Genomic DNA, 27,191 nt, shown 5'->3' on the forward strand with positions numbered 1-27,191 from the left:
CTCCCCATGCTCAATTCTCTGTCCGTTACTGCGATTACTCTGGCATAGCTGCCACATTATGGTGATGGCATGGCATCATAGCAACACAGCATAATTCACTAAACTGTCGTAATGCTGCTGCAATGCAACAGCAGTCATAATGTCAAATTTTGCTGGCATAAGGGAATTAGTAATGGCCTACCCATTACTAACATAGTGTTTTGGACTACAGTCCCCATAATTCCTGGCCATTAGCCACATTGGCTGGGGCTTATGGGAGTTGTAGTCTAAAACATCTGGAGGGCACTTGAAACACTACCTGGTTTATCTGGCATGAGCATGCTTAGGCAAGAGTCTACTCCAGCCTTCTCCAAACTGGTACCTTCCAGGTATTTTGGACTACAACTCCCTGCATTCCTGACCATTGCCCATGCTGGCTGGGACTAATGGGAGTTGGGGAAGGATGAACAAAAGAAGAGGAATTGGACAGAATCAACTAGAATGACTAGGACTGAAAATTAATTCAACCTAGGAAGCAAATATAAAGATATGTATCAGGAGGCCGAGTTCAAAGGCAGTAAGAATCTCCAGTGCCAGAAGATGATGCCTTTGAAAGATAAGAATATCCTACAACTTTTCTGAGCTAGCTGAAAGCTAACTGGTAAGAATAAGTTTCTTGCCATACTGGGAATAACAACTATTAACCAACCCCAGTAAAGGAGGCCTTAGGGCTTAACTATTTATTAGGACTACTAAAATAAAAGATGAGAGCCCACCCAGCAATGTAATCAATGGCCACAGATTACAGGCAGAAGCTTTGCTTACATTCCAGGCAGAAGCGTTACCTACCTTTATCAGTTGAGTGCTGCCAGTGGAATTGCCCATAGTACATTTCATTTGTTGTGTGTTGAAAACAGTTAAGATCAATCTATATCTTACAATTGTCTTGAAGATGCCACTTGAAAGAGCCTCCATATGGTGTCTCTGCTCTGCTGCTATGATGGGGCTTATCACATCAAACAACAGTAGACAGTAAAGGTCTGGAAATTCTCCATGACAGGTTGCTATATAATGCACCATATATTACATGTTATTTAAGTGTTGGAGAAAAATTACCACAGTGGAAGGCATATCTAGCATATGATACAGGTTACACATAGACCGTACCTTATTTCATGTAAAATATTGTATTGATACTGAGGTTTCCACTAAAAACTGAGCTTACATAGGTTGTGTTAGCTAATTTCGGAAGGACCTTGACTAATGCACCAACTATGTTTAAAGGTTGTGACCCCAAAGCTTTAAAATGTAATTTTTGACTTTAAAATGCAATTTGGCAAACCCTAGAGAAGGTGTGGCTGCTAAATTGAGAACAATAGGAAAAGAAAGCAGATATGGTATGTGTGGCCATATTGTTGTAAGAATTTCCAGTGTTTGTTTATTTAAGATATAACATGAATCATTATAATTGTCATTGAATCTTGTTACAAAAATCCAACTTCAGTATTGTTCAGTGCAGGTTTTGGAAGTCAGAGGAAGTATGTAACAGAATGAAGATACCTGTAAGGGGATTTTTTTCTTTAACTTGCCACAAAGTATGGGGTAGTCTTGATATATGTAGATGAGACACTGCAGATGAAACTTGCTCGGGTAATGACTCAAAGTATCTGTTGCTGTTTAAAACTTCTGAGGAATTTCCCTTCTCGAAATTATCATGTTAAATGCTGGCAGTGTCTGTTTAATGTTTCCCAAACTAGCACATTTCTTCCACAAGCATTGTGTGAATGCAGTTCCCAGCTCTGCTGATGGCTTTTGTTTATCTCCATCTTTCAAGCCAGACCTATAGTGTAAATGGGATTGGGCGGGTGGTGGGGAGGGTGGTGGAAGGATTCTGCATCTTTTTTTTCCCACATTTGATCTGGTAGTTTGCATACAGCTGCTGAGTAGACAGTTACCTTTGAAAGGAACATTTGGCTGGTTTAATTTGATTAGAGCAAGCCACCTCAATCATTTCTTAACTAAGAGTGCTTTCATTTTTGCTTGGCAGTAGGAGTTGGGAAAGTACTGACTGGTAATAAGATATAGGGGGAAATGGCAGAAAGGGACACAAATGTACTGAATAATGAAATGGTTTTAGTGGATTAAAGAAAAAATAAAGTATGCAATAAACCCTGTTTAGTTGTTGTTTTTAGCAACATGCAGAAATTAATGGAAGTGGTTTAAGTTAACAGAAGTAATCTCTGTGGCAACCTACCTCACCCCCAACAAATGAAGGTTGGTTGGAAAGTCTCATCAAAAGGCTATTGGAAAAAATATTTTGTTGTGTGTTCTTTGAGATGCTTCACTTCAGACTTTTAAATAAAGGAATGGGGAAAGATACAACTGTCAATTTGCATCTTTTTCCTTTTTTTGTTGGATAGCCCAGTTGCCAAAACACTGTCTTAGAAACTTCATTTAACATTTGCTTTTGAAAGGTAAGAATAAAATGCGCTGTATTCTCTCCCATACATATGATTAACTGTCAAGGTTATCATAAAGTTCCCTGATTTCATTTCCTTTTTAAAAATCTAAAATCATATAATGATGTGCTGGCTTAAAGATTAAAAAAAGGAAGATACTACAGGAATGAAGAAAGAACAGTTTGAGATTGTAGAAGTACAGTATGGGAAATTAGAATGTGTCATACAAGTAGCTAAAATAAAACATGAAGGGACACATACTACAAAAATGTGATTAAAATGGCTATCCTTTAGAAGTGATTTGAGTATGATATCTTCTAGAAACATTTTGGAATGATAAAACAATAATATTATATTTGACTGCATCTTAAACTGGCAAGGTTACAGAGGTGGGAGGTCATTATTATCTCTCCTGTAGCATTAGAAACATAATAGATTCATCATATGAAGATTACTTATTTGGTTCTGATATACTTATTAAATTAAATATTCTCCTTGCTGTGGGCCAGTGCTTCCATTAAAAAAAGTATTTTAACAGTCAAAATGGAAAATAAGTTAAAAACTTAATGTTCTCTAAAACAGCGTTGCTATGGATTCTGTGCAAAGTCTGTACAAAAGTTGTATTTTAATGACATAATCAAAATCTACTGAATAACTTAGGGAGCAATTCTATGACCACTAGACAGCGGCTAGACGGCCATAGGATATCTGGTTTTCCGGGACCTGACCTCCCCCCACTTCTGCATTGCCTTGGAGGAAGCGCAGAACAGCCCTGTGCTCTGCGCTCGCAAGAGGAGTGCGGAGTGGCCAAAAAGGGGCGTTCCCGGAGGGTGTTCCGGGGTGGGGAGGGCGGAAATGCCTGTACAACACATCCAATATGTTGTACAGCAGCCTCCTCCCCCGCTCTGCTCTCCTGCTGCTAGACATCCGCAATCAGCTGTCTAGCCAAAAATGCAGGGCAGGAGAAGTGTGGAGGGAACAATCCCCTCTATGCTTCTCCTGCCCTGCATTGGATAGGCGGTTGCTGTCAGGAGCACCCTAGCTGCCTCTTGCAGTCCCCACCAATAGCCAACTCGGGACACAGACGACGAGGAATTCTTTCCAAGACTTTATTCCTTTATTACTTTATGACTCTTTCAGAATACTAGTTGCTAGCGCCAAAGCAAGGAACAGCACTGGGGAAAGATAGCTGAGTAGCCTAAGCTCCAGGTAAGGCAGTTGGTCCCCGTTTGAAGGAGAATCATGGGAAGACCCTGAACTTATGGGCTAAGGAGAGATCCTCCCTCTTTCCCTTGGGTCCTTGGGACGCGACCGTAGTTTGCGCGCCAAATGAGCACTACACCTCCTTTCCGCACCCTCCATCTGTCATCGCTCCCTGCGTCTGCGCCGAGCATCCAGCAAGCCCCCCTCCAGCACTCTCTCACTGCCAGCGTCACTATCTATCCCAGGAATGCTGGCAGGAGGAATCTCTGCCAGCTGCTGTGCTTGTGAGAGATGAGCGAGCTCCTCTCCCACGGATTGCTGTTCCTCCTCAGAATCAGAACTGCTCTGGGGCTTTTTTGGCTCAGTTTCCACCCTGACAGTTGCCTCGGAGTTTGGAGGCAGCCGCCTATCTGAATAGGATTGCGCCCTTTTCTAATGAATTAATAATGCTACTAGGTATGGGTTCCCCAACCTTTTTGGGCCAATAGGCACATCTGGAATTTTGAGAGTGTCATGGGTACACTCACAAAATGACTGCCATGGAGGTGGCTTGCCTGTTCATAAAATGGCTACCATGGTGGGCATGGCCAGACACAGAATCCTCATTTCCCAGAAAGCAAAGTGGTGAGACTAAAAGAAAAATATTTTTTCTAAGAACCTAAGAACATAAAAGCCATGCTGGATACAACCAGGGTTCCAACTAGTCCAGCATTCTGTTCACGCAGTGGCCAACCAGCTGTCGACCAAGAACCCACAAGCAGGACAGGAGCGCAACAGCACACCTAAGTAGAAGGCAGAAGTGGGGTCTGAGCTCCAAAACACAAAACTACTCTTTTGAACCAAAATCAAGATGGCCCTGGAGGGCAGCACTTCACTTTGCAGCATGCCAGCCTCCCAATTAAAAATAGTAATTAAAAACAATCTTAAGAAATACAATAAGAATCAGGAGGGAGCCTAGCAGGCGCCAACAGAATTGACTATGGGCACATTGGTGGCCATGGGGCACCACGTTGGAGACCCCAGCTTAGGTATTTAATTTCATTAGCAGTCATAGTTTCAATCCATATGTAGCAATATTGCATCTAATAACTAAGCCACAGCTTTTCTGAACAAGATGTAAATTAAGCTTTCACTTAAGATACAGTAAAACGTGCTTGCCACCTCAATTCTAAATGGCATGTGATGCGCATTGATTTCAACTGAAGTCATGTCCAAGTGTGCACACTTAAGAATTCAGCTCACAACCTGGTGTGCCAGCCTGATGGGAGGGAATAATTGATCTCTGAAGGGGTCACCTGCACTAAGGTCTGGTCCCTGCTTCAGTGAGATCAAGGGGACTTACTTCCAGGTCAGTGTGTGTAGAACTGCATACTTAAATGACTCTGCCCGTGATCCCTTGCTGAGCCTTATGCATGTTCCCAGAACAATAGTGTAGTACCAATTATCTGTCCTCATTCAAAACCCATATTTCGGGGGGTGGGGGGGAGTCATAATCCTGTAGTCCTCTTCCCTGGCCATAATGATGCCTTATTAATTAATTAATTAATTACATCTTCCATACATGATGGATCTTAAGGTGGCTTACCTCTGGAGTTCCTAGGCATTATCCCACCCAGACACTGTGCAGACTGAGACTTGCTTAGCTTCTGTAAGGTTGTTGTACCTCTTGTCTTCAGACCCTAAATAAATGTCACTGCAGTTGCTTACCCTAATCTCGTGTTATTCTTGCATCTTCCATTCCTCCCCTCTAGGTTATTACCTGTGTCTCACCTTCTTTTCCCTTCACTTGATTGTCTCCCTTTTTGCTCTCTGAATTTAAACTGTTATCTACCTAGGGCAGGAAGCTACCTTTTCTTTATGTCCCTCTGTAAAGTGCCATGCATGCTGATGGTACTGTACAAATAATAAATAGCTATGTTTTAAACTTTCTTTATACTGATTGGGCTAAGAGGGCAAGAGTGGGTGGAGAACAATGGGTGAGGAGTTGGCTCTGTCCAGGCATTTTGTTTAGTGATCAGTGCAAGTGGTTTATGATGGCAGAACTTGCTAAAACAATAGTTGGTAGTAAATCTCTCCCCACCTCTCTGCTCTTCTGCACAAATATGAAATGTGGTGTCTGGCACAGGCAACTGCAGGTTTGTGGACCTTAACACTGCCAAGAAAAGTTTGAAAGATATGTGGACAGAATCTGGTGAAAGGGCTCCTTGCCCCTCTCTGATCGCTGCTATTTCCCTGTCCTCCAAGCCCACCTCCGCTACACTGAAGCTTCCTCTTTTCTAGAGGGCTGTCCATGTTAGTCTGATACAACACAAACAACAGTAGGTTGCAATCCTATATCTGCTTACCTGAGAGTAAGTCAGTTGAACTCAGCGGGACTTACTTCTGAACAGACAGATATATAGTATTGTACTGTAACAGATCTATTGTGGCATACGCTTCAGTGGGGCAGAATCCACTTTGTCAGATGTAGGAAGTGTTTTCCTCAGTTGGGAGAAATAAATTTTACAGACAGAAGGAGGCTTGCAATATAGGCACTTTTAATTAGTAGAAACAATTTGGATTTCCTAATTTGGATTTCCTTCCATTTAAGCTGGGGTTGTAACTGGTTGGGTGTTATTTCTTTTTACTGATCTTCTCTAATTGTGTTTTGAATTTGTTTTTATATTTTAATTGAATTTCTGCTTTTATTGGAATGTTACTATTGTTAGCTGCCTTAAGTGCCTTTTTTGGCAGAAAGGTGGGATATAAATTTAATAAATAAATATAGGAAATTGCAAATATCAAATTTCTCAAGCATCCCTAGATTCACAGTTCATGCTAGGTCAATTGCAGAAGATAGTTTACCAGAAATGTAGAAGCACTTTGAAGACTGGTTAGGTTCCGTAATTATTATTTTCTTTGAATATGTCAACTTGCCTCCTAGGAAAAGTGTTGGCAATATTGATGTGTCACTAGGCATATTTCTGTTTAGACTATTAAAAAAAAAAAAAAGTAATGCACCGCCAGACAAAAAATGATTAAGAAGGGCTGGCATGTCTGGAAAAGAGAGTGATGTACTGTAAATGCAAGAAGGGAGGATGGAAAGAACATCTTATCGGGCACGGTTTCCTTGAAGTAATATTCCGAACAATGAGACCTTTTACAGGACTGGTGAGATGGTGAGTTAATGAAGCACTGGCCTTTATAACTCTTGGGTACAAGCTGTGGAAGTGAAAATTAGTTTGGTGGTTTCAGCCTAGTCCCCACCAGACATTTGTCTACATCCCAAAACCACGGTAGAATTTGGCAGTCAGGACAATCACAGCTCCAAAGAGGGATAAGGAAAGAGGACTTGGTGCTGAGGGTCAGAGATGCCTGAAGGCAAAACCGTATGCTGAAAGTTTGCCCAGTCTGACCTTACTGGGTTGGCTTTGATCCTGAACATTTTACTTCATTTTTAAGAGAACTCTCTTTTCTGCACACTGACGTAGGAATGAAACAAAAGTGCAATCTGAAAGACATGATTCTATAAGCCCTCTGCTGCCAAACAAGTGTTTAGGATGGAGTATAGCTGTTGTGCTGGTGCAATGTTATGATTCATGCATTAGCACTGTAAACTGACGCAGGGGTCTGGTTCACACCTGTAGGCCCACCTCTTGTTTTCCCACCACTTGATTACTCAGCATTGGATGACTGGCAGCTGCATGTGTGAATCAAACTCTCTGAGGAAGGGTTGACACTGGATCTGAAACTCCTCCATGGTGATTCATCTGTGATGGTTTGTTCACACACGCAAGTCATTACTTGGTACTGCAGTTAAAAGATGATGAACATCTGTGAACTGACTCCTGGTCTTGTTCTGTGTCAGGCTGCAAGTGAGGGATTGCATGTTTAAATGCTCTACCACATCAAAAACTTTGGTTTTTGTGCTGCACGGTTTTTATCCTTTGCTGCTTGTTTAAACTTGATTTTATTATGTGCTGTTTTTAGCATTCTCTAATGTCTTGTTTTTTATGTTTTTAATTTACCCAGACATCACCCAGAGAACTCTTGTTATTGAGCAGTCTATATGTGTAAGAAATAAATAATCACCTTTACCATGGAAAAATAGCATATTAGGGAGAGAGTTCTGCTCCAGGCTTTTGCTTGTTATTTTTGTTTTCCATATGCAGGGAGATGCAAACATGCAATCCCCCACCTGAAATCTGAAGTGGTCTAGTTTCAGGAATTCTGTATAATATCACTTACCCCAGATCTATAGGTCAATTCCCATAATATTGTTTTTGCACAGTAACGTGAAACAGTGTTGCTGTGCCAAAACAGTCACCAATGCCAGATGTAGTTTAGAAATGAGAGATAGAGCTGGGTATCATCTGGTGACACCCTAGCCCAAATCTTTGGCTAATCTCACCCAGCAGTTTCATGTAGCTCTTGAATGGATGGAAGAGAAGATAGACCTTTGCAGCATCCCTTACACCACAGTTCATGGTGTGAAGCAGAACTCTCCCAGCACCGTCAGCCCCAGCCCCATCATAACTAAGCAGTCCAGGAGAACGCTGTGTTCGATGGTATCAAAAGCTGCTGAGAGGTCCAGGAGAATTGATAGGGTTTCACTTCCCCGTTCGTTTTTTGGCATAATTCCTCCATCAGGACAACCAAGGCAGTTTCATCTCTCTGAATGGGCCAGAAACTAGATTGGAAAGGATCCAAATAATGCTGTGGCATGTGTAAGGAACTGTTGACTGGAGCACTAATCAAACACTGGCATTAGATGAGGACTAGAACAGGGCATTCCAGATTCCTGCCTAAAACAAGCAAAGCCAAGGAAGAAGGCGGAAGAGCTCTGGTATGTTCCCTACTTCTCTGCAGCTTCAATGGTCAGCATAGCAGTTTGGATGGCTGCAACACTAAACTTTTATTACTTGGAGGAAGCTACCTCTGGCTCTGCCCAGTGCAGGACATTCTGCTTCTCTGGTACTACTTTGCTTCTCTGGTTCTCCAGGTGGATTGCCCCATCCAGAGGTGTCCACCCGACAGTTGGAGAACCACTGATTTAAGGGTGATACTCTGGCTGCATTTATGCACAGGGCCTGTTTTTTCTTCAAAGAACTTGAGGTGGTGCCTAGTCTGCCTATTGGTAAACCCACTGCTGATTCCTTGTCATGAAACAAGAGACCCCTGGATCCAAAGGAAGGGGCAAAGGGGCAGATCAGAGGGGAGAGAGTAGGGAACTACAGTTGGCAATTTGCTCAGAATCTGCAACTACGTTTATCCTTGGCGAGCTTTCTCTTGCCTGTCTTACTTTAAGCATTTTAAATAATGAAAACATACAATAGATTGTATTTGTAGAGCATGCATGTAGGTAGTCTTATATTAATTTATATGCACTTCACTTTCACATGTGCACAGAATGTAATCTTTTAAAATAAGGTTTCACATGCCACAGCTTGTTACAAAGAAATAACAAGTAAAAAATGGTTGGGTGGGGAGAAACCCAGAAGTACTCTTGAGTGAGTCTTTATTCTTAACATAGTAGGCAACTGTTATGGAAACACATCTGTATGATTTTCTCAGTGGATATAAAAAGGATACAGTTTGTAATACAGAACTCCTATTCCAAGCAAGAGGGCGTTTCTCATGGTCTCTTGTCTGCGTCTTCCACAAATATTTGGCAGGGACACTGCTAGAGCTTGTTAGTAGTATCAAATCCTAATGCACATTCTACATAAAGACGCTCAATTTAGATAGTGTTTGGGGCTGGAATTGTGGATAATTATTTGTGCTCAATTGGGGACAGAAGGATAAAAAGTACTTCATTAACTGCCTTCAAAATATTTTGAGATCTTTGGAATGTTCTTGCCACTGGTATTTTGACTTCAGAGATGCAGACTCAAAGGATTAATGTTAAATTAATTTAAATCTGTAATGTGGATATACCCTTAGTACTGTTCACACAATACTTTTTTCCACACACAAGTTGTCCAGACAATCAGGCTGGCACTCACATAGAGAACTGTATTGTGTGGATTGGTCAACCATGGATATAGCATCTCCAATAAATGTGGCAGCTAGAAGTGCTGCTGTGAACATGGAAATAGTTGCTGGCTACATCTGTAATTCACAGAATGCATGCCTACAGAAAAGATTGGTGTGGACACAAAACATATTGGGTTGGATCCAGACTTAGGCATACTTAGAGAAGACCAATTGAAATCAATGGGAGTTCAAGTTAGGCATAGTTAATCTAAGTGCCATTAATTATTTTTAGTGGGTCTACTTTAAGTATGACTAAGTCTGGATCCAATCCATTTTGTGAACCAGCCATACATTCAGAGCTTCTTCATACTTTACCATTTCCCTGGTTGTTGTTGTTGTTGTTGTTGTTGTATCTAGATCTAACAGCTCCATTTGTCATTAGATCCATGCTCATCTCTAAGAAGAGTCTCAAAATAATTAATCTGGATAATCCAAAAGCCACCAGGGGATAATTGCAACCTACTTTTTGCTGAGCATAGACGCTCATGGCAACAACTCTGGGGTAAATGCTAACAAAAACCTAATGACTGGGTTCGGATGACATGATAACCCATGATGGGTTAAATAAGCCATGGGTTATCATGCAACTGTTGAGAATTCTTAAATCCACGATGGCTTATTTGACTGAAATAACCCACTCTGATAACCCACTGTCTGCACTAAGGGTTATTTAACTCAACGTGTCATCTGACACTCACCATAGCTGGTTGCCTACAGAGTTGGCTGGCAAGAGCAGCCAAAATTGCTGCGACGGCTGTGCTCCAGTCTACAGAGCCCTTTTTTGGAGATCTGACAAGCAGCCCAGGAACAAATGCAGCCAAACAAGCACAGTCCCTGATACCGCACTACAGTTACAAAGTAACAGCTTTCCTCTAGTACAATGACAGCCTCATACTACCACGCTACAGCAAAGTTACATAACGACAGGCTTCCCTGATAGCTGCTTTGAAATTGTGCAGTTTGGGGAATAGGGGAAGAACTTCTCACTTTTCCATGAAGAAGCGCGGTTCTGCAATTATCCACTACAGCATCTGAAGGCTCCACATGAGGGCACTCTGTCTGTGCAATTGCGCCCCATTCCAGCAAACTGTCAGGGAGTTATAGCCCCCACTCCCTTTTTCCTTCTCTGGTCACTTTTCCTTGAAGAAGCAAAATGACTGGGAGGATGCGCAATTGTGCTTTTGCGCAAATTGGCTTTAGTGCTAAAGTGCTATAGCGAACAGAAGCATCTATGCCAGCAATGGCTATGGGGGGAAATGCGCAATTGAGGGTTTTGTCCCAATCCTGCAAACCCCCAGGGGTTTATTTCTGCCACCCTCTTTTTGTTGCACCTGGAATTTTCCCTCATCTGGGGTAATTGTGCAGGGTTTTGGTGGTGCATAAGGTGCCTCCTGACTAGGAGAGGCTGTGTGTAAAGTTTGGTTCCAATCCTGCAAACCTCCAAGGTTTTATAACCACCACCTCTTTTTTGGTGCACACAGGATTTCCGTTCATTGTGAGTACTTGCACAGGATTTTGATGGTGCGTCAGGTGCCTCCTGACTAGGGAAGGCTGTGTATGAGGTTTGGTCCCAGTCCTGCAAACTTCCATCTCTTTAGAGCCACCACCCCCTTGTTGGGGTGATACTGGAAGCACTGAATTAAGCCTCTGTATTTCACCCCACACTTCTCCCCTCTCATTGGGATATTGTGGAAGGTTAAAACAGACTGCTGCGGTGTTGTTAATGGGTGAAACAGCACCACTGCTCAGGCAGGAGGACTGCAGTAGGGCAGGGAAATTAATCAGATTACGCACAGTAGTTTAATAAGCTACTCATAATAGCTTATTAGCTTGGTCATGTGGTGGAGCATTGTGGACTATTTGAAAAATAAGCTACTATGAGTAGCTTATTAAGCCACCATGGCTTGAAGTGACATCTGAATGCAGCAAATGTGTGCACAAGTCCTAAGATCAATTATGTTACACCACCTTTAATTGCTTTAAAATCCAGTCCGCATCCCGGTTTGGCTTAAGAACATGGATTTAAATGAATTGGTTACTGTTGAATTCTGTCAGACTAACAACCTGATCCACATTGTTCAGTGGGACTTACTTCTGAGGAAGTGTGGGTATGGCTGCAGTGTAAGCCATATTAAAACAAATTATACTACTTTATCTTAATGGTGGATCATCAGGTAGCCCTACTGATGGTCTTTGAGCTCCACAGAAGCCCTTCATTAGGGAATGGTATGCAGAAGCTCTGTGGCTGTGCATTTCTGTACCCTGAAGAGAAAGAGGCTTCAAGACTGTAAACGTATCACAGTTATGTACTCTGAATGTACATACTGGGAAAGCAGGATCACACCTGTTGAGGCCTCCTCCTTACATATATTTAGCATCATTATTGAAGAGCCTATATATGTACAAACAAACTCTACACATAGTGGGAAGGATCCAGTGGTGTGCTCCTGCTAGCACTCTTGATGTTATGCTGGCATAAACTAATGCTTGTGTAATGCATGCTGCCTGTTCCCATTGTGCTAGTTATGCTGCACAAATGTTGTTTACACTAGTGCAAGGTGAGTGAATATCCAAGATCAACACAAAGGGAAAAAATAGTCTAGAGATGCTATAAATGATTTTATTGGTGAAAAGCCCAATGCGTTTCAGCCTCTTGCTTTATTGTTAGGCCTTCTTCAAAGGGCTGCTTCAATACACATATAGAACATAAATGAGACAACACAGAAATATATATTTTTTAACAATTAGAAGAGCATACTGCAAGCGTGGTCTGGGTGTGCATTTAACCATTAAAACAATGTCAATACTCCACATAAATATTTAATAGGGCATATTGCAGACAAGGCCTATGTATATATTTAAACATTATAAAACAGGTAAAATGTTCCATACAATGTTAATAGGGCCTTGTCTGCAGTGTGCCCTATTAAATATCTATGTGGAGTACTGAAATATTTTTAATGTTTAAATGCATGAACAGGCCCTGCTTCCATTGTGCTCTTCTAAGTGTGTGTGTGTGTGTGTGTGAATAAAATGTAATCTGTGTTGTCTCATTCATGTTCTATATATGCATTGTTACAGCCCTTTGAAGAAGGCCTAACAATAAAGCACGAGACCGAAACGCATCAGACTTTTCATCAGTAATATCGTTTATAGCATCCTGAGACTATTCTCCCCCTTTATGTTTACACTGGTGCAACATCGCTAGTGCTAGCAGGAGTGCACTGTTGGATCGTTCCCATAGGCTCGGTATATGCAGAACTGTATATGCTTTTTACATGCTTGTTAAGTCTTTCAGAAGTTATTCTGAACGCATGTAGGGAAGATGCATTCAGTGGGCACCAGTAGGCATGATCGCACCGCACCTCACTTGTGCACAGTGGTGCTCAAAAGTCTGAAGTGACTAAATATGATCCAATAGATTCATGTACAGGCAGCTCTGAATGGCATTCTTAAGGCAATCATTGCCTTAATGCAACCATTGCATTATTTGGATTTTTAACCTGTCCTATCCCAAAGGGTCAAGGGATATAACATTTGAAACAAGCCTAATTGAAATATCATTCTCTAGTACTGCTTTGTTTCATTGAAATGGGTCTTGTGTTGAAGGTCTACTGCTGGATTGTGCCATTGGAATTTTAGCCTGTCCTACCTAACCAGCTTCTGAAATTAGTATTCAGAATATTCCATTTGAAGGGGGGAGGGAACATACACTAAAAGAAGGAGTCACAAAAAACTTTGCCAGAATGAATCAGTCTCCACTTGCTTTCTATGTGCAGGGGTGGAATAATAGCATCAAACCAAGGAGCTGTGCTTTAAATTAAAATATTTCATTGTTTCATTGCATTTGTTTTTTTAACTTTATTCTACCTTCCCAATTTTGTACAGGCCAAGGCACTTCATGGCAATATTATATAATTAAATAGAATAGATAAAATAGATAGATAAAAATGGTAACAATACTGCCATCACCCTACAAAAAATAATAGCAGTAATATATAGTAATGAGCCAGATGTTAAACCCTTTTTAGCCAAGGGAAAACTAGCAGTTATAAGCATTTTATTGTCCTCTAAAAGAAGTGTGCAGAATATTGATGGTGTTCACATTCTGCACAGTGGAATCTTTTAAAAAATATTGCACTAGGCGAAAGAGTAGCTTTGCCAATGTATTAAATACTTGGCAAAAAAGGTGTTTAAAAATTAAGTAAATGTTGTTCAACAGAAACATACAGTTGGAAATACTTTCCAGTGTTGACGTTCGGATTTCAGACCTGCCTGGCTCCTCTGTGTTTGCGTGTACTGGGATAGATGATTTATAGAAATACATTGCAGATTATTAAACCCCTGTCAAATATCAGGGAATGTAACCTTAACTAGTGACTTTTAAATAAAGTTGTTTTGCTATGTAGAGGCAGTGTATCCATGTTTAAATTCCTTATCTAAGGAAAACCAAGTATATTGAACTGTAGGAGTATCCTGCTGTGAAAAGACAGCTATATCCTGATTGTTGAGCCTCCAACAGGCTTCTATTGCATGGAAGATTGATATGGACTTCAGGAAATTGCTAAAATTGCTGTATTTGATCTGTAGATGAAACAGGGAATCCAATGTTTAAACAGTTTTTAGGACTCATGGAAATTGAGAAGTTGTATATGTACAGATGAATGGTCTGATGAGATAGAATGACCCAAGGCTTTATCTCTCAAGTTGTGGATTGGAGTATTACATTATAAGCCCACCACTGCTCAGTTTCCGAGTTCCTATTGTACTTGAGAAATAAAAAAAGGTTTGATGTAGTGGTGATCAGTGGGTTAAACAAAGATCTATTTTTACTACAGTAGATCTCTTCATCACGCAAGATGTTACAAAAACATCTTGAGACTGCCATGGTCGCCTTGGTGGATGATCTTCAACTGGGAATCAATAGGGAGGGTGCATCCCTGTTGATTCTTTTGGATCTCTCATTGGCATTCAATACCATCAACCATGGTATCCTTCTAGATCACCTGAGGGAGTTGGGGGCACTGCTCTGCAGTGGTTCCACTCCTTTCTCTCAGGACTGTTCCAGATTGTGTTGCTCAGGGATTGTTGTTCCTCGAAAAAGGAACTATTATGTGGAGTCCCTCAGGGATCCATTCTATCCCTGATGCTGTTCAATATCTACATGAAACTGCTGGGAGACATCATCAGGAGGTTTGGGACTGAGTGTTATCAGTATGCTGATGACACCCAAATCTATTTCTCCTTAACATCTTTATCCAAGGAAAGTATGACTCCTGAATGACTGCCTGAAGGAGAACAAGCTGGAGTTGAATCCAGGCAAGACAGAGGTGCTCATTGTGAAGGGTCCTAATTCAGGTATTGAGGTATGTCAACCAGTTCTGGATGGGGTTGAACTCCCCCTGAAGGAGCAAGTTCGTAGCTTGGGGGTGCTTCTTGACCCAACCCTGCTCCTGTCACCCCAGATGGAGGCAATGGTGAGAAGTGCCTGTTACCAACTTCGGTTGATATGCCAGCTATGCCCATTCCTGGAACATGTGGACCTGGTAATGGTGGTGCACGCGCTGGTAACCTCTAGGCTTGATTCTGTAATGCGCTGTACTTGAGGCTGCCTTTATATTTAGTTCGGTAACTTCAACTGTTTTCAACAAAATATGGCAGCCACATTGGTCTCTGGGACATCCCATGGAGACCATATTACACCAGTTTTAAAATCTTTACACTGGCTGCCAACTTATTTCCAATTTCCAAGGTAAGCTGGTTCTTACCTTTAAAGCCTTACATGGTCTAGGTCCAAGGTACGTTAGGGAGTTCCTTCTCCCCTACGTCCCAGTCCGCCACTTCTGGTCTTCTGAGGGCTCTCTGCTGCAGCTGCCTAATCTGAGACTGGCAGCCACATGCAAGGGGACCATTTCCTTTGCCTCCCCTCAGTTGTGGAATGACCTGCCAGTTGAAATGTGCCTTCTGACCTCTTTGAAGGTTTTAAAGCAGGTATTAAATACTCTATTATTCCAGCAGGTGTTTTTAGAACCCTTGTTCCTTTTGCTCACTTTTGCATACAGTTTTTAAGCTGTGTTGTTTTAAGCTGTGTTTTATTGTTAGATTTTTTTTAAATTGTTTTCGGTTCAAAGTTGTTTTAGCTACATGTTGTTTGTATATATTGTCTGTATGCTTTTATGTAAATGGCTTCTAAACTTTGTATATTGTATTTTAATGTTTTAGCTTTTGTAAACCATAGACATATAATAAATAAACAAATAAATATATAAGCAAGCAGGTTGGGGGAGGGAAAAAAAGACTGACTTGATATTTAAGTCATGGTGTCTGCATGATCACGATTTTGAGACGGAATGGAGGAGGAAGGGGTCTGCATACATTCAAATAAGGCTCCAGTGGGTGTTGTGATGGTTTCAGGTTTCACTACGACAGCAATCTGCTTTTTGTAACATCTTGCCTGATAAAGAGATCTGGGGTCTATATAGTTAGCACATTTTGGTGACCTTTTGGTTGGCCCAATCATGGTATTACACTAATATGGATTATGGAATTTTTCTAATGGCCAAACATGGCTGCCTTTGCTTTTTTATTTACTATCCGGTAATGTATAAGCCAGTACAGACATAATTTGAGCAGGTTATCCATGCAAAGGACTGTTCACATACTAGTGATCTAGTCATATGAACAGTTTAATGATGGAAAGAGGGTTGACAGATGATTACTTCTCCTACTCCATGAATAGATTAGCCCCCTCTCCTAACATTACACAAGTATCCACTAGAAGAACATTTGTGTGAGCAGTTATATGCACAATACAATCCAACTACTATAAAATTCAAGTCAGACAAATCCAGTAACACCTTAATCCATTATTCTTTTCAAGCTCTTTTTCTGTACATGTTATTTTTAAAAGATATGAAAGAGGAATATGCTCCTGTCATTCATTAAATTACCTGAGCAGCATCCCTCTTTTTTTTCTTTTTTTCTAGCAGGTACCATGTTTCAAATTAGCATCTCTACAAAATAATAGAATTTTTTTAAAGTTTTTTTTTCTGTAAAGTTTCTCTGTCTCCTGCAAGGTAAAAATACTTCTTAATTTGTATTTAAATTTTCTTTAACTTGAAATATCAATTTGGCTGAAGTTTGTAAGCACATTCAGCTCAGAGTTAATTAGGAATTCTCTTCTTAGCCCAAGTAATTTCTGAAATGGCAGATCAGTATCTTAACTGCAAGATTACAGTGCTTCCACTTACAGGTTGGTTCAACTCTTTGTTCTTTGGGATATTAATTCTTACCCAATTTGTAAACTTCTTTGATATCCGAAGATGAAAAAGTTCTAGACAAAGGCAAAGCGTTTTTCTTAACTGCATTGTGACCTGTCTGGTATTATACTATGTGCAGTGTACTTGCAAGAGGCAGATGGTATCTTCAAGAAAGAGATTACAGTTGGTAGCAGGCAGTTGAAAGTGGAGCCTGGAAAAAGTGCATGTCTAGGACAGATGCATTTGAGTGCTGAGCTTGAAAAGGGAATTCAAACTCACTGCATTCCCTCTTTGTCCCCTCTAGTTTATTCTGCTTCTTAGATGGACTGATAATGGGGTTACATGTTTTGACACCTTTCCCATCCCCTTTGAATATATAAATAGTTTTGCATATAATAAATCTTACCGAGTTACTATAATGTTATCCTAGTCTATATAGTTTAACTGAGCCTACACTACATATTGGTCAAGGAATAACGTGATCAGCTTATGATTCTAAAACTGAGAAACTAATAGCCAAGCACAGGAGTTATGCATTTATGCACCCTACATGATAAATTAGCACTTCATTTGTATACTATGAAAGAATAAATGCATATTGTATTGCCATGTCTTTTATTTATTTATTAAATTTCTATACCGCCCAATAACTGAAGCTCTCTGGGCAGTTCACAACAATTAAAACCGTAAAATACAACATGATAAAACATAATATAAAAGTTTAAAACTACAATATAAAATCAGAATAAAAATAAAACCTAGCAGCAGTGCAAACATTTAAAATACAATTATAGGTTTTAAAACAGAAATTGAATGCCTGGGAAAATAAGATCTTCACCTGGCACTGAAAAGACCACAACATAGGCACCAGGTAAGCCCTCTGGGGAGGTAAATCCACAACCAGGGTGCTACAACAGAAAAGGTCCTCTTCTTAGTAGCCACCCGCCTCACTTCATTTAGCGAGAGCTCCTGGAGAAAGACCACTGAAGACGATCTTATGGTCCTGGCAGATATGTGTGGGAGAAGACGATTCTTCAGATGACTTGGCCCCAAGCTGTTTAGGGCTTTGAATGTTAATACCAGCACTTTGAATCAGCATGGATATCAACTGGCAGCCATTGCAGATGGAAAAGTACTGGCATAATATGATCACGTTGGCCAGACCCCATTAACAATCTCACTGTCCTCTTTTGGAACAGCTGAAGTTTCTGGACCGTTTTCAAAGGCAGCTCCACGTAGAACACATTGCAGTAATCTAGACAAGAGGTGATCCTTTAGGGGGAGTGCATCCCGCTCCAGAATAGGTTGAACATCACTTAGCTGGGAAGAAGAACCATCAGCTAACAGTACCTCTGTCTTGTTTGTATTGAGCCTCAATTGATTGGCCCTCATCCAGTCCAATACTATCCCCAGACATTGATTCAAAACAGCCACTGCCTCACCTGGATTTGATAAGAATTAGAGCTGGGTGTCATCCATGTATTGATGACACCTCAGCCCACACCTCTGGATAATCTCCCCCATCATTGCATGTAGGTGTTGAACAGCATGGGGTATAGAATGGAGTCCTGTGGAATCCCATAGCATAGCTGCCAAGGCACAGAGCACGAATCTCCCAGCACCACCATCTGGAATCAGCCATCCAAGTCAGAGCAGAACTACTGCAGCACAGTGCCGCCAACTTTCAACCCAGAAAACCTATCCAGAAGGATATCATGGTCGATGGTATCAAAACCTCCAAGAGAATCAATAGAGTCTTGCTCTCCCTGTCCCTCTCTCAGCAAAGGTAATCCACCAGAGTGACCAAGGCAGTTTCCATTCCAAAACCAGGCCTGAAACCTCACGGAAATGGATGTAGATAATCAGTTTCATTCAAGAAACTGACCGGGAGTTGACCAGCAAACACCCACTCAGGCACCATGCACAGGAATGTTGGCTACTGGCCTATAGCTGTTAACATCATCCGGGTCCAAGTTAGGCTTTTTCAGGAGTGGCCTAATTATCGCTTCCTTTAAGTTCCACCCCCTCTCTCAAGGAGGAATTTACACCTTCCTGGACCCAGCCAGACATCCACTCCCGATTAAATGTAATAAGCCATGAAGGGCAAGGGTCAAGCACAGAGATGGTTGACTGGACTTGGCCAAGCACCTTGTCCATATCCCCAGGCCTCAGCAACTGAAACTCATCCAGCAAAATAACCAGACAGTGCTTTGGACACTCTGCTAATGGAACTGCATTAACTGTGGTGTCTAAGTTCTGATGGATTTGAGTGATTTTATCCTCAAAATGCCATGCAAACTTGTCACAGGGTGCTACTGAGAGTTGCTCCATCTCTCTCCATGCCCTAGATTGCAGCAGGCCATGAACCACTCAGAAAAGCGCCACTGGCCGACACTGAGAAGATGTAACACTGATGGAAAAGAACTCCCTTTTTGCCACTATAACCACCACAGAATAGGCTCAGTGATGCGGTCTAACCTGTGTTTGATCAGACTTGGGATGAGTCTTCCTCCACCTGCGTTGTAGCTGTCTTCCCTCTTGCTTCATTGCCCTCAGCTCAGGTATATACCAAGGAGTTGCCTGGGCTGTGCTCAGAGGGAGAAGTTGCTTGGGTGCGATTCTGTCAACTGCCGGAGTCATCTCTGCATTCTACAGAGTGACCAGAGCTTTGACAGGAGACCAGCCATACCAGCAAGAAAATCCCCTAGAGCGTTCTAGAATCCATTGCAATCCATTAGCCTCTGTGGGCAGACCATTTTAATAGGTCCCCCACCCTTGTAGAGGGGAAAGGCTGCCGAGAGTCTAACCTCAATAGGAAGTGATCTGACCATGACAATAGGATAGATGTTAATTCCCCCACTTTCAGATCACCATCTTCCTGCCTAGTTGAGAAACCAAATCAAATGTGTGTTCTCTTGCCTGTGTTGGACCAATGACATGTTAAGATAGCCCCATAGTTGTCATGGCAGCCAGGAAATCCTGAGCCACCCTGAATCCAGCAGCCACAGCATGGAAGTTGAAATCACTCAGAACCATCATTCTAGAAGTCCTCAACACCAAATCCGAGACCACTTCTGTCAGCTCAGTCAGGAAGACTGCAGGGCAGCGAGGTGGATGGTATACCGGCAGAATCCCTAGTCTGTCCTAGGTACCCAACACAAAGTACAAACACTCAAGATTGGCACTCAAATGGACAGGAATCCTAGAGAGGGAGATAGGCTTCCTATACACCACAGCAACCCCCTCTCCCCAATCCCCAGTCAATGTTGGTGTTGCACTATCCAGGAGGGCACAGCTGGGAGAGATTAACTCCTCCCAGTTCCCCACCCAGATCTCAGAAATACATGCTATCTTATCCACAATTAAATAATGGATGAAGGGGGGTTGTTTTGGCCTCACCTGGCATTCAGCAACAGGAGCACCAGACCCAAGAGCAAAGCTGGTAAGGCAGCTAGGAACCATCTGGTTGGAGGAAGAACTAGAAGAAGGGATAGGCATAAGGTGTCTAGCCCCCCTTCTATTCAGCTGGGCTGTTAATTCCCCGACACCATATCTCCCCTTACCCATGACCACACTAATAGGAGCACCCTCTCCCCCCTGATTAGCCAATGAATTTCCCAGACACATGTTAAAATTACAATATAAAATAGAGAGTCCTGGCTCTCAATGCAAGAGCTAAGGAGGAGCAGGTGATAAAGGATTTGAATGTCTGTAATTGCTCCTCTGTTCTCCCAGCTGCTGACCTCTGCTGCTGCTGGGGTGTATTGAGCTGAACGTCTGTGAAGTGCCCAGTTCTGCTGGTATCTGTATCTTTCCTCAAGGAGGCAGAGAAAGCTCAGAAGGCAAAGGATGGAAAACACTTCTCCACCAGCAATATTCCCATTGCTCAGGCAGCTCTCCCCAGCAATACTACAGGCTCAGAGCCACATTGCCTCTTGCCCTTTGGCTTGTGCCAAGCTCTCGTGCCTGTGCCAGGAGCAGCCTTTAAATACCTGGAAAGGGGAGGGGATAAAGAGACAGACAGCTTCAACCAGGTGTATGTGGTGGTAAACAGGCCCTTCCTCCAGCAGGCTCCACCCCAAACACAGGCTCTGCCAGGGGCAGCCTTTAAATACCTGGGGAGGGGAGAAGGAACAGACAGTCCCAGCCAGCCTCAGCTGGTAAACAGGTCCATACTCCAATTCATCACATACTTTATCTGCAATCGCAGAAGTTTTTACATTTAAAAGGCTCTACATACTTCACATCAAGTATCCATCATCAGTTATTCTGTGGCTTGGATCCTTACTTTTTCATGGAGTACACATTCATGGAACAGGGCTTCTCACCTCCCACTTCCTTCTGCAGCTGCCTGTGCCCCCCACTCAAATCTGCTTCTGGGCATTGGGGAGCCTTTGGGAATGGTGGGGGATATGGTATGGGGCTTTCCAGGTGGAGCTGGAGCTGGCCAAAATGGTCCTCTCCCTTATGTGAATGGAGGGACAATTTAGGATCCAAGCCAATGTACAGTACTGTGCAAAAGTCTTAGGCCACCATTAGATTTGTTGTTTTAGCAATGGTATAATGACCATATATAATTATTTCTCAGTCTCTTCATTAGAATACAACCAGAAAATACATGAAATTTGTATGCAGTGTTCAACAGTAGAAAAAAATCAGAAAAAACAGCTTCCATAGGTTAAAGTGGCAAGTATTTAGTGTGACCTCCCCTTACACTAGAGTAACAGCAGGTGCCTGGCCAGGAATGGTCTTCGTGGAAGGGTAGCGGCCAAGAAACCACTTTTGCGGAAGGGGAACAGGGTGAAAAGGCTAAGATATGCTAAAGCTCACGAAGATTGGAATGAAGATCAGTGGAAAAGAGTATTATGGAGTGATGAATCCAAGTTTGAAATTTTTGGGTCCAATTGTCGACAATTTGTGAGAAGAAGAGTTGGAAAGAGATGGACGAATGAGTGGTTGCAGCCTTCAGTGAAACATGGTGGAGGGTCTGTCCTGGTTTGGGGCTGCATTTCTGCCAGTGGTGTTGGCGATCTTGTCCATATTGATGGGATCATGATTGCTGAAAAGTACAGACAGGTTTTAATTCATCATGCCATTCCTTCTGGAAAGCGCCAGATTGGGAGTGGTTTTATTTTTCAGCATGATAACGATCCCAAGCACACTGCTAATGCAGTGAAATCATATTTCATGAGGAAAACAGCTGATAAAACACTGACAGTCATGGACTGGCCTCCACAGAGCCCAGACCTGAATATTATAGAGGCAGTATGGGATCACCTGGACAGAGAACGAAATAAAAGACAATCTACATCTAAAGAAGAACTCTGGGAAGTGCTGAAAGAAGCCTGGTATAATATACCAGAAGATTACTTCAGAAAACTTCAGAATAGTCTCCCCAAAGGAGTTCAAGATGTGCTTAGAGCCAAGGGAGGTTACACTGAATACTGACTTTTGCCTGTATATATTTCCTGTATTTTCTGTTTGTATCTTAATACAGCCCCTTCATGGATCACTGCCTTGTTGTGGCGAAGGGGCTTGCGTAACTCAGTGAAGCCATAAGCTATGCCGTGCAGGGCCACCCAAGACGGACAGGTCATGGCAGAGAGTTCTGACAAAATGTGGTCCACTGGAGAAGGAAATGGCAACTCACTCCAGGATTCTTGCCAAGAAAACCCCATGGAATGTATCACAAGGCTAAAAGATATGACGCCAGAAGATGAGCCCCTCAGGTCGGTCCAATATACTACTGGGGAAGAGCAGAGGGTATTTCCAAGTAGCGCCAGAAAGAGTGAAGGGCTGGGCCAAAGCCGAAAGGACACTCAGCTGTGGATATGTCTGGTGGTGAAAAGAAAATCCGATGCTGTAAAGAACAATATTGTTTAGGAACCTGGAATGTAAGATCAATGATTCAAGGTAAGCTGGAGGTGGTCAAACATGAGATGGCAAGACTGAACATCGACATCTTGGGAATCAGTGAACTAAAATGGATAGGCATGGGCGAATTTAATTCAGGTGACCATCATATCTACTATTGTGGGCAAGAATCCCTTAGAAGAAATGGAGTAGCACTCATAGTCAACAAAAGGGTGGGAAAAGCAGTACTGGGGTACAATCTTAAAAACGATAGAATGATCTCAGTACGAATCCAAGGCAAACCATTCAACATCACAGTAATTCAAGTCTATGCCCCAACCACTGATGCCGAAGAAGCTGAGGTTGATCGGTTCTATGAAGACCTACAACACCTTCTAGAACTAACACCAAAAAAAGATGTCCTCTTTATCATAGGGGATTGGAATGCTAAAGTAGGAAGTCAAGAAATCACCAGGATAACAGGCAGGCATGGCTTTGGTGTACAAAATGAAGCAGGACAAAAGCTAATAGAGTTTTGCTAAGAGAACACGCTGATCATAGCAAACACCCTTTTCTAACAGCATAAGAGACGACTCTACACATGGACATCACCAGATGGTCAATATCGAAATCAGATTGATTATGTCCTTTGCAGCCAAAGATGGAGAAGCTCTCTACAGTCAGTCAGAACAAGACCTGGAGCTGACTGTGGCTCAGATCATGAGCTTCTTGTTGCAAAATTTCGGCTTAAATTGAAGAACGTAGGGAAAACCACTAAACCATTCAGGTATGACCTCAATCATATCCCTTATGAATATACAGTGGAGGTGAGGAATAGATTTCAGGGATTAGACTTGATAGACAGAGTGCCTGAGGAACTATGGACAGAGGTCCGTAACATTGTTCAGGAGGCAGCAACGAAATCCATCCCAAAGAAAAAGAAATGCAAGAAAGCAAAGTGGCTATCTGATGAGGCTTTACAAGTAGCTGAAGAAAGAATGGAAGCGAAAAGCAAGGGAGAAAGGGGAAGATATATCCAACTGAATGCAGAGTTCCAGAGAATAGCAAGGAGAGACAAGAAGGTCTTCTTAAATGAACAATGCAAAGAAATCGAGGAAAACAACAGAATGGGAAAGACTAGAGATCTCTTCAAGAAAATCGGAGATCTCAAGGGAACGTTTTGTGCAAAGATGGGCATGATAAAGGACAAAGAAGGCAGGGACCTCACAGAAGCAGATGAGATTAAGAAGAGGTGGCAAGAATACATAGAAGAACTATACAGGAAAGATCTGAATGTCCCTGATAGCCATGATAGTGCAGTCACTGAACTTGAGCCGGACATCCTCGAGAGTGAAGTCAAGTGGGTCTTAGGAAACATTACTAACAACAAAGCTAGCGGAGATGACAGTATTCTAGCTGAGCTATTTAAAATCCTACAAGATGATGCTGTTAAAGTGCTGCACACAATATGCCAACAAATTTGGAACACTCAACAGTGGCCACAAGACTGGAAAAGGTCACTTTACATTCCAGTTCCAAAGAAGGGCAACGCCAAAGAGTGTTCATACTACCGTACAATTGTGCTCATTTCACATGCCAACAAGGTGATGCTCAAAATCCTACAAGCTAGGCTTCAGCAGTATGCGAACCGAGAACTACCGGAAGTACAAGCTGGGTTTTGAAGAGGCAGAGGAACTAGAGATCAAATCGCCAACATTCGCTGGATCACGGAGAAAGCAAGAGAATTCCAGAAAAACGTCTATTTCTGCTTCATTGACTACGCTAAAGCCTTTGATTGTGTGGATCACAACAAACTGTGGCAAATTCTTAAAGTGATGGGAGTACCAGACCACCTTACCTGTCTCCTGAGAAACCTGTACGAGGGTCAAGAAGCAACAGTAAGAACCAGACATGGAACAACCGATTGGTTCAAAATTGGGAAAGGAGTACGACAAGGCTGCATATTGTTGCCCTGCTTATTTAACTTATATGCAGAGTACATCATGAGAAACGCCGGGTTGGATGAATCACAGGTCGGAATTAAGATTGCTGGGAGAATTATCAACAACCTCCGATATGCAGACGATACCACCCTAATGGCAGAAAGCGAAGAGGATCTCAAGAGCCTCTTGTTGAGGGTGAAAGAGGAGAGTGCAAAAGTTGGTTTGAAACTCAACATTAAAAAAAACGAAGATCATGACATCTGGCCCCATCACTTCCTGGCATATAGAAGGGGAAGAAATGGAAGCAGTGACAGATTTTACTTTCTTGGGCTCCAAGATCACCGCAGACGGTGACTGTAGCCATGAAATTAAAAGACGCTTGCTCCTTGGGAGGAAAGCTATGGCCAACCTAGACAGCATAGTAAGAAGCAGAGACATCACCTTGCCGACAAAGGTCTGTCTAATCAAAGCTATGTTTTTCCCAGTAGTAATGTATGGCTGTGAGAGCTGGACTATAAGGAAGGCTGAGCGCCGAAGAATTGATGCTTTCGAACTGTGGTGCTGGAGAAGACTCTTACGAGTCCCCTGGACTGCAAGGAGGTCAAATCAGTCCATCCTAAAGGAAATCAACCCTGAGTGCTTATTGGAAGGACAGATACTGAAGCTGAAGCTGAAATATTTTGGCCACCTAATGCGAAGAGAAAACTCTCTGGAAAAGATCCTGATGCTGGGAAAGACTGAAGACAAAAGGAGAAGGGGATGGCAGAGGATGAGATGGCTAGATAGCATCCCCGATGCAATGAATATGAACTTGAGCAGACTCCGGGAGAGAGCGCAGGACAGGAAGGCCTGGCGTGCTATGGTCCATGGGGTCACGAAGAGTCGGACACGACTGAACGACTGAACAACAACAATCTTAATACAGAGACCGAAAAATAATTATAGATGGTCATTAAAACAACAAATTGCTAAAACAACAAAGCTGGTGGTGGCCTAAGACTTCTGCACGGTACTGTATTTATCTAATCTTTTTCACTTATTGCTTCTTCTTTTTCCTATGAAAACTGAGTCACAGTTCAGAGAACTTTAATCACGTCTCAGGATTTGTGCATTCCTGGAGGGCTAGCTTTTGGTGCCTATCTATGCCACAACATGAACTTCTCTTGAAACAACCTGACTTTCAAAAGTAGCCATGTGTTGTGGAGGGTTATTGTTCATCAATATAATAAATATAATATAAAGCTCCACTGAATACACAAATTAATTGTGCTGTTCTCTAGAATAATGTACCCATGGGCGATAATAAAAAAAAGTTGGGTCCCATTATATGGAAAACAGCTTCTAGATTTAGGAACTTTAGTTATCCCAATCTGTTGTATGATTAATTGAATGTTCTGATGAATTTTGTATTCTATACTTGAATGCAGGAGGGCCTTTTCTTCATATTATGTTTCATAATAAGTAGAGGTACACATTTTGAAGTGACATCAAAGTACTCTTCTGATGGTTTCCACCCATTTACTTAGTATTTCTGTTTCTCCCCCTTCTTAGGTTGTTTGATGTATGCACGGTATCCCGAACAGAACGAGAGACTAAATTAACACTGGTGTTCGAACATATTGATCAAGACTTGACCACTTACTTGAATAAAGTTCCAGATCCTGGAGTTCCTAGCGAAACTATAAAGGTATCAAAAAAGGCTAGGGGAGGTTTGTACATAATTTTATGTAATAATATGCTAAAGACAGGCATGCAGCGGAAAATATTTTCAGGAAAACTACTGTCTGATTTTGAGGAGATTTAGCTAATTACCTCTGCCTCAAATTCAGAAGCACCAGTTCTTTTTTGAAATAAGTTATAGTTTCATTATTAAAATGTTCATCACTGAAAAACATTATTCTTCCTACCCACTTGTATGTTTTCATCAAATTATTTCATGATTCTTTTAAATCTGTGAATTGCTACTAAAAGAAATCAGAAAAAACCTACACAGTATAAGCTCAGTTCAGAGGTAAAAAGCAACCATAGTTTTAAGTTCCTGGTTTGAGAACAAAATATGGTTTGAACAAATGACAAACTGTGGTTTGTTGCAAATCAGTATCATAAGTGTCCAACCTTTGTTGCTCTTGTGCAAAGGCTGGGGCAGGGGAGCCCATGTCTCCCAGCTCTTTTCAGGTACAGGAGAAGGCTCTGATGAAGATTAGGATCAAACTATTCTTCCAGGGGAAGGGTGGTCAGTCCTGTATTCACCCTTTCCACCTAAGCCAGAAGGTATGGCCTTGCTATCATCCTCTGAGTCAGAGGAGGAATTCCCAGCAGAACCTCCATCCCCCCACTCTTGCAGAAGTCTGAGACTACAAAATCAGGTGACGGTCCTTTAACAGTCCAGCCAGCTCCTCTGGAGAGGATAGCAACCACTCTACAGATCATGGCTGCATATATAAGGCTTCAGTTGGCTCTAGCTTGCTGCTGAGACAGCT

At 42.1% G+C, this 27,191-nt stretch overlaps 1 protein-coding gene across 3 annotated transcripts in view; it reads left to right on the forward strand.

Moving 5' to 3' along the window:
• Window positions 1–27,191, forward strand: part of CDK6 (cyclin dependent kinase 6) — a 156,328-nt gene that overhangs the window by 34,151 nt on the left and 94,986 nt on the right. For all 3 annotated transcript variants that reach the window (XM_084858842.1, XM_084858843.1, XM_084858844.1), the window contains exon 3: window positions 26,263–26,398. In XM_084858842.1, coding sequence (XP_084714968.1) covers window positions 26,263–26,398 — 136 coding nt within the window. The remainder of the gene's footprint in view (window positions 1–26,262; window positions 26,399–27,191) is intronic.

Source organism: Heloderma suspectum, chromosome 5 (assembly GCF_057233095.1).
Source record: "Heloderma suspectum isolate Gila_16-S chromosome 5, 16-S_ref, whole genome shotgun sequence".
NCBI lineage: Eukaryota > Metazoa > Chordata > Lepidosauria > Squamata > Helodermatidae > Heloderma > Heloderma suspectum.